Genomic DNA, 8726 nt, shown 5'->3' with positions numbered 1-8726 from the left:
ATGGACGAATCCAGTCTTGCTTCAAGTGCACAGCAATCGCCAATAAGCTATGTCAGGTAGGTGAGAGGATAGGGGACCTGAACCTGGGCAGCTGCTTCTGCTGGTTGATGGTCTATATTGGTTGCACAATACCTGTTAAATTATGGAGTTGAATAGGGGGGTTCCAGGCCACTGGATCTTTCACGTTTCTGTTAGTCTCCCGTGCCATCTTGTGGACTTAAAACCTGCTGCCTTGTGGGAGAGACGGTGTCGCCTTATCTACTCAGTCCACAAGTCGCGCTGAACGAAAAGTTGCAATTATTTGGCACTTTTCATGATCACCAGATGTCAATCATCTATCAAGTACTTTTTGAAGGATGTTCAGTGTTGTAAGGTAGGAAACACAGCAGTCAATTTTGCACACAGCAAGATCCCACAAACAGCAACAGGCAAATAACCAGATAATCTGTTTGTTTTTATGTATTGTTAGTTGAGGAAAAAATATTGGCCAGGATATTGCCGTGAGATCTTTTACGTCCACCCGAGCAGGCAGACGGGAGTCAATTTAACATCTCACCTCAAAGACGGGACCTCTGACAGTGCAGCATTGCAAGGCAATACCCTCAGTACTGCACTGGGGTATTTACTTGATCCTTGAGCTCAACCCTAGGAGTGGCATTTGAACCCAGAACCTCGTGACTTGAAACTTGCTTTTCTTGGGACATGAGAGAGATTCTGGGGGGAGCGGAGATGTGACCTATTCAACAGTGAATGAAGGATATGTTAATGAAATGAAATGAAATGAAGAAAATGATTGGGGAAAAATATCCCATTTGCCTGAATGAATGCAGTCAGCCCTACCCAATGTCTGAGCTGTTGCTGATTTTTGTTTGTACAATGTAGCCAAAAGCCATCAACCCTGGAATTGTGCACAGGGAGGTCACCCAGCAACTGGACTGGTTTTCTGACCAGGGTGTTCCATTCTAATCAAAAAGCCAAGACCTGAACCATTTCCAATTCCTCGCCACCGAGTCTATGCCCCCTCATTTTCTTGTGAATATGTCATTTTCCACTTGCTGCAAGTCTACACCATGGAGTCACCAGTAAAAAGAATGAACTTTTGTCTGACCAGGAAGGTACAAATCTCCACACATTAGCACATAGTCAGATTATAGCAGGAGTAGGGATGGACTGTGTAGGTGGTCGAGTTTTCTGAATTTTCATTAGCACGATGATCATGTGCCATATGGTCAAGTATGTGATAGACAGCCAACAGTCAATGATTTGAACATGAAGATTTATGCAATATTGTAATCAGGTATCCTATTTGTGGAAAGCACACTTAAAATGTCTGGTACAGAATCTAATTGCACTTTGATGTATGAAATCCGACATTGGACTTTTGGGAAGGCACTGAGGGAGTCTGAGTTCAGTTTCTGATCACCAGGGCCTGAGCAGGAAGAAGATGGGTTGCAACAAAATTGGTCTTGGCTTAGCACAAATGTTTACAAAAAGAAATGTCTTGTTTCTCTTTCTTTTCAAATTTGCGGTGTGTTTGGCCAGTTCTAATTTGGCTCATTGTGTTTATTTCTCTTTAGTTTGGCTCATGTGGATGAAGTAGGGCAGCAGCATCATGTTAATTTATGACAGGAGGTGATTGTATTTGGGGCTGTAAATGTGACGAGATGTGTCACAACGTAAACGTGGGTATGAAAGCGAGTGTGATCACAGAAATGAAGCAAGCGCACCGACAAACAGCCACACGGTTTCCCAACAACAGGAGGCTTCGAATCACCAGCTTATCTAGATGGAGGGACTGAATGAATCAAACTGAGGACACGGTTGGCAGTATAAAGCATGCAAACTGCCCGCTTTCTCATTATCCTCCTTTTAGAAAGTTTCTGCATCTGTTCTTATGCCCAGGTTGTTGCTCTCTTGCAGAAAAGTTTCCATTCTCCCTTTTCAAAGTGGTATCATTTTGAATCCCAGATGAACTAAAAATCTTGTTTTGAGTGCTGAGCTGTTCCCAGAGCATCAAAAGCCCATCAGTGTTCAACCTAACTTGGAAGAAATTGTAAGCAATATATATATTTTTCTGTCGCACTATTTCATGACATACATACATTTGGCTAGTTAAAACGTGAACTATTTTTAAAAAGAAAGATGGAGTTAAATAAAGTCTAACGAATTTACTTGCTTGTGATTTTCATTTACTCTGTGTGATGGAGTGACGTTTGCACATGAAAACCGCCCAATGGTTTGACACTATTTTATGATCCTGAACATCCTTACCATGACTTCTCTATCCTCCTTCCACGCCCATCCTCCAAACAAAGTTGTGTGAGTCACTGCAGCCATACATTGTTCACTCCCAGGATTCAGGTGTCAAGGGCCAAAGCCAGTGTTTGTATGACCCTTGCCAAGGTGCTGCTGCCAGGGGCTGGACCTTCTCTGTAAACCGCTCCCGTTGAGGTGCCGATAGTATATTCCTGCAATGCTGGTGTGTAGCCAGCTGTGGGATTTTGACTCAACACTGTTGAAGGAATAGGGATATTTGCCCAAATCCAGCTGGTTTGTGCCTCTCAAGCTAGCAAGAGACAGTGTTTCCAGGCTCTAATTGCCCTCATTACACCAGGCAGTGGATGTTGTAGGTTTCAAAAGAACGAGATATGTTTCTTCTAATTCTTTGGCAATTAAAATTGTTCTTTTTTTTCCTTTGTAAAGAAAGCTTCAAGCTCAGTTTGGGGAGGTGACAGTTTTTTTTCTGGTGACCAGTCCAATTTAGCACTGGGGAGACTTGGAAAAAAAGCTGAACAATGTGGATGTGCTGGTGTTTGACTGGATAGCTATCATTGATCCCAATTTGGACCTCAGAGCCTTGGTCCAACGGTAAGGGAGATCAACTTAGTCTTTGGGATTTGCTTAAGAGACAGCTGGAGTGTTAAACCGGTGGACCTGCCCTAAAGAGAACAGAATGATGAAGGTGTCAGAGAGCCGGCATCTTTTACTCAGTGCTGTAGGTTCCAACCCAGCAGAGACCCTTGTACATGGTTCAACAAACTGAAGAATTGGGTGAAAGGAACTGAGAGCTTAATTCTCAACTCCGAGTGATAAGACTGACCATCTGCCCTGTTCCTCTCAGACAACTGACTGGAGTCATCCTTCTCTTGGGCAGGTAGCTTTTGCAAGGCTCTTAACTCTATCCAAAGAGAAATTGGAGCTCTTTAATTCAAACACCAATTGGTTAAGAGGCAGTCGACGTTATGGCCAATTTTGTGAAAGTGAATCAGGTAAAGACATGGATTAATAGAAATTGCTAGGTCCAATATCTTTTCCTCCGACCGACATATTGGAATGATGGTCTTGCCACTCTGTAGCTCGCAGCCTTGACTCTGAGACGGAAGCTCTGGGTTCAAGTCCTATTCCAGGACTTATTGGCCACGGCAGGAGTGTTCACAAGGCAGTTCAATCAGTTGCTAATCTTCCCAACTATTCCCCAAAGGGAAATAAGTGCGTGCCAAGGTATCAAACAAATGTATTGGAATGAAAGGAAAAAATGCTAGAAACACTCAGCAGGTTGGGCAGCAGCTGGGGAGAGAGAAACAGAGTTAACGTTTCAGGCCAAGGAGCTTTTTCAGAAGCCGACTGGAACATATATACAAAAATACCTGGAAAAACTCAGCAGGTCTGGCAGCATCTGGGGAAAGGAACACAGTTAACGTTTCGAGTCCGTTCGGACTCGAAACGTTAACTGTGTTCCTTTCCCCAGATGCTTCCAGACCTGCTGAGTTTTTCCAGGTATTTTTGTTTTTGTTTTGGATTTCCAGCATCCGCAGTTTTTTGCTTTTATCTTATGGAACATATATACCTTGTGTATACATACCAGCTTCCACACATGCTGACTAAGCTTCAACCATTCCATGATTTCACTTTTTAATACCATGAAGACCCACTTTCTTAACAGAAATGAACACTAACATAGAATCACAGAATGGTTACAGCACTGAAGGAGGCCATTCAGCCCACCATGTCTGTGCTGGCTCTCTGCAAGAGCAATTTGCCCAGCCTTTTCCCCGTAGCCCTGCAAATTCTTCCTCCGAAGACAATGGTCCAATTCTGTTTTGAAAGCAATGATTGAATTGGTCTCTGCCACACTCTCAGGCTGTGCATTCCAGATCCTAACCACTCGCCGTGTGAACAACCTTTCCCCATGCCACTGTTCTTCTTTAGCCAATCACCTTTAGCCAATGTTCCCTGGTTCTTGACCCTGCTGCCAATGAGAACAGTTTCTCCCTATCCATCCCGAATGATTTCAAACACCTCTGTCCATTTCCTTTTAACCTCCAAGGAAACCAGCCCCCATTTCTCCAGTCTATCCACATAGCTGAAGTTCCTCATCCCTGGAAGCATTCTCATGAATCTTCTCAAATGCGTTCACATACACCACCCAACTTAAAAACCCCGGTACAAAACTTAAAAACTGCAGATGCTGGGAATCTAAAATCAAAGCAGAAAATGCTGAAAATACCCAGCAGACCAGACAGCATCTTTGGAGTGAGAAAGAGAGTTAATGTTTCACCTCATGATGATCTGTCATCAGGACAGGTTAGAGTTCTGAAGAATGTTGGAGGAGGTTACAGAGATAGCGAGGTTGTAGTGGCTGGAGGAGGTTACAGAGATAGGGAAGGTTGTCAGGGCTGGAGGAGGTTACAGAGATAGGGAGGGTTGTAGGGGCTGGAGGAGGTTATAGATATAGGGAGGAGTGTAGGGGCTGGAGGAGGTTACAGAAATAGGGAGGTTGTAGGGGCTGGAGGAGGTTACAGAGATAGGGAGGGTTGCAGGGGCTGGAGGAAGTTACAGAGATAGGGAGGGTTGCAGGGGCTGGAGGAGGTTTTAGAGATAGTGAAGGTTGCATGGGCTGGTGGAGGTTACAAAAATAGGGAGGTTGTAGGGGTTGGAGGAGGTTACAGAGGTAGGGAAGGTTGTAGGGGCTGGAGGAGGTTACAGAGTTAGGGAGGGTTGTAGGGCTGGAGGAGGTTGTAGATATAGGGAGGAGTTGTGGGGCTGGAGGAGGTTACAGAGATAGGAAGGGTTGCAGGGGCTGGAGGAGGTTACAGGAATAGGAATGGTAGCAGGGGCTGGAGGAGGTTACAGGGATAGGGAGGGTTGCAGGGGCTGGAGGAGGTTACAGAGATAGTGAGGGTTGCAGGTGCTGGAGGAGGTTACAGGGAGAGGGAGGGTTGCAGGGGCTGGAGGAGGTTACAGAGATAGTGAGGGTTGCAGGGGCTGGAGGAGGAGGTTACAGAAATAGGGAGGTTGTAGGGGTTGGAGGAGGTTACAGTGATAGGGAGGGTTGTAGGGGCTGGAGGAGGTTACAGAGATAGGGAGGTTTACAGAGATAGGGAGGTTTGCAGGGGCTGGAGGAGGTTACAGAGATAGGGAGGGTTGCAGGGGCTGGAGGAGGTTACAGAGATAGGGAGGGTTGCAGGGGCTGGAGGAGGTCACAGAGATAGGGAAGTTGTAGGGGCTGGATGAGGTTACAGAGATAGGAAGGGTTGCAGGGGCTGGAGGAGGTCACAGAGATAGGGAAGTTGTAGGGGCTGGAGGAGGTTACAGAGATAGGGAGGGTTGTAGGGGCTGGAGGAGGTTACAGAGATAGGGAAGTTGTAGGGGCTGGAGGAGGTTACAGAGATAGGGAAGTTGTAGGAGCTGGAGGAGGTTACAGAGATAGGGAAGTTGTAGGAGCTGGAGGAGGTTACAGAGATAGGGAAGTTGTAGGGGCTGGAGGAGGTTACGGAGATAGGGGGGGGGCCATAGACATGGTGATGATGGTGTTTGTTTCGGAATTGAATGAGTGATGGGATCCTGAATGTTTCTCTGTGCTGCCAGACTGTGTCTCTGAGCCCTCCAGATGGCAGTACCCAGGGTGTCAATTCCAGCCAGGGAGTTTCCCCTGCACCGGGGCCCTCAGTGCGCATGCGTCCCAGCTGAATGTAACCATTCGGTTGTGTGTATCAAAGCTGCAGAGCGGAAGCATTTTAACTCATCTTTACTTTGAGCAAAGCGAAGATCTGTTCCAGGGCTCAGCGGCTGGAGAATTTCATCTGTAAGTAATGAAATGTAAAATAAGAATCTCGTTCTTTTTTTTTTCCGCAGGCAAAACCGAAAGTCAGAAGGTGATTGGTCAGCTTGGCTGCCGCCTGAGTCTGCAGCAGGATCAGGGCCGTTTGCTGGTATCTCTCTGCTCCTGAGAGTTGGCTTCTTTCTGTTCATGGAGAAAGCAGCAGCAGAGTCCACGCACCACCGTCCCCCTGGCTCCCCTCCCAGCCTGCGGGCACTGTGCCTTGGTTTCTGTGTGATCCTGGCGTGCTGTGAATAGGGAATAGATGGGTCCCTGGAGCATCACCACCTATTGTTATCCCCGCTGTGTCAGGATTTTACTCTGTGCCCGGGGCTGGATGCTCAGTCTCATTATTATTTGGTAGCCTCGGAGCTCTCCACTGCTAAATCAGCCCAGGCAAAGGTTCACCCACTGAAAGAAGTGCTGCACCTTCAGAAGGCCATTTTATAAAAAAGAAGACACACACGAAGCATTGGCGGTTCATCTCAGCTGGAATGTCATTGAAAAGCAGAGAAGTGATGCTAAACCAGTATCGAACCTTGATTAGACCATACTTGGAGAACTGCACACTTTTCTGGCCTCCATATTATTTGAACAAAAAGATACTGAGGCACTGGTGAAGGTGTAAATAGATCATCCTGGAATTGAGAAGTTCCATCCATTAGGAAAAGTGGAATGGGCTGGGACACTTGGGGAACAACTAGCTTAAATTCAGAATATGAAAGGTTTGATTGGCTAGATGTGACAGAGATGTTTCCTCTGGTGGGGCATTCCTACGCTAGAATGTAACTTGGTCACTATTAAATCCAAAAGGGATTTCAGGATGTAAAAAATGTGTATTTACATAGCACCTTTCATTATCTTGGGATGTTCTGAAACAGTTGACAGCCATCAAAGTATTTTTGAATTGTAGCGGCTGCTGTAACAGCCAATTTACACACAGCAAGCTCCCTCAAACAGCAATCTGATAATGACCAGATAATCTGTTTCAGTGGTGCTGTTTGAAGGCTAAACATTGACCAGAACGGTGGGAAGAGCTCCCATGTTCTTTGAAGTGGAGCCGAGGGATCGTTGACATTGACTGAAGAGATCAGACAGGGCCTCAACTTAATGCCTTATCTGAAAGACCGCACCTCTGACAGTGTGGCACCCCCTCAGCACTGCACTGGAGTGCCAAGCCTTGATTTTGTTCTCACTGGGAACTCATCACCTTCTGACTGTGTGAGTGCCCAGAGCTGAGGCAAGAGTAAACCAAGGATTTAATGTGGATTCTGGGGGGGGCTGGGGTCTGGGGGATATAAGCAGCTGATGCACTTTGCTGTCCCTGTGATAGAGTTCAGCACGTGGAGTTAGATTTAGAGAGTTGTACTCCGATAAGAAATTCTGGTGAAGAGGCAGGGAAGCTGAACTGAGTGAAGGTATATCTGAGCTGTAGTTTTATTTTAGTCCTGTTGCAGTTTTCATTGGATTCTGGTGTTGCTCAAAGCCTTTCTGTTTTTTCTTTGCAGATTGTTGTGTTTGACTCTGCCTCATCCTGGCTCTTTTCCGTCTGGATGGTGTTTATCTGTCCAAAGAGGAAGATGAATTTGTGGATAAAATTACCGAAGAGCTGGAATGTTTTCTTTCAAAAACTGTTGACAATCCAAACAAGTAAGTAAAATGAGTGTGAACATGAACGCCTGCCTGTCGTTTAACTGGCATGTCAGCCGTGGCTCAGTTGGTCGGACTCTCTCCTCTGAGTCACAAAGTTCTGGGTTCAAGTCCCACCCCACAGCTTAAGTACAAAAAAAAATCAAGGCTCACGTTCCTGTGCACAAGAGAGTCATGTGTCTTTGCAATGAGACAATAAACCGAGGTCCCATCTGATGGAAAAGGTCCCCCTGTGCTATTTGATGAAGAACAAGGGAGTTCTTCCCTTTATTCCCCCACCAACATCAGTAAAACAGATTATCTGGTCATTATTACGTTGCTGTTTGAGGGAGTTTGCTGTGTGTCATGAGCTGCTGCGTTTCCTACGTTTCAACAGTTATTACACTTCCAAAAGTATTTGTAGTCTAAATGCAAGTCTTCGATGAAAGAAATGACAATATTGATCTGAGCAAGAGGGCAAAACGGTTGTTAATGAATTGGCAACTTGGTAAATATGCTGTCTGTAAGTTCACTGGATAAGGAAGTCAATGTGTAAGGGAGCTGCCCTTTCACTCGCACTCGATATGGGGTTACTCCCTCAATTCTGTCCAACTGATTACACACATCACCCCCAGCACTCCAACTCACCTAGGCTGCGTGTCGAAATCTCCTACATTACACACACCTCCCCCAGCACTCCAACTCACCTAGGCTGCGTGTCGAAATCTCCCACATTACGTCTCCCCCAGCACTCCAACTCACCTAGGCTGCGTGTCGACATCTCCCACATTACACACGTCTCCCCCAGCACTCCAACTCACCTAGGCTGCCTGACGAAATCTCCTACATTACACACATCTCCCCCAGCACTCCAACTCACCTAGGCTGCGTGTCGACATCTCCCACATTACACACGTCTCCCCCAGCACTCCAACTCACCTAGGCTGCGTGTCGAAATCTCCTACATTACGCACATCTCCCCCAGCACTCCAACTCA

The 8726-nt window shown here is 46.2% G+C and overlaps 1 protein-coding gene across 1 annotated transcript in view; it reads left to right on the top strand.

The window, feature by feature from the left end:
- Nucleotides 1-8726, top strand: part of LOC144694742 (R3H and coiled-coil domain-containing protein 1-like) — a 29215-nt gene continuing 20489 nt past the window's right edge. Inside the window, exons 1-3 of the mRNA XM_078565315.1 lie at nt 1-56; nt 6136-6212; nt 7624-7750. Of these exons, the coding sequence (XP_078421441.1) occupies nt 1-56; nt 6136-6212; nt 7624-7750 (260 nt within the window). The remainder of the gene's footprint in view (nt 57-6135; nt 6213-7623; nt 7751-8726) is intronic.

The sequence above is a fragment of the Cetorhinus maximus genome, chromosome 20 (assembly GCF_964194155.1).
Source record: "Cetorhinus maximus chromosome 20, sCetMax3.hap1.1, whole genome shotgun sequence".
NCBI classification, from domain to species: Eukaryota; Metazoa; Chordata; class Chondrichthyes; order Lamniformes; family Cetorhinidae; genus Cetorhinus; species Cetorhinus maximus.
The sequence above is the reverse complement of the archived record's forward strand: the minus strand, read 5'-3'. Positions and strand labels throughout refer to the sequence as shown.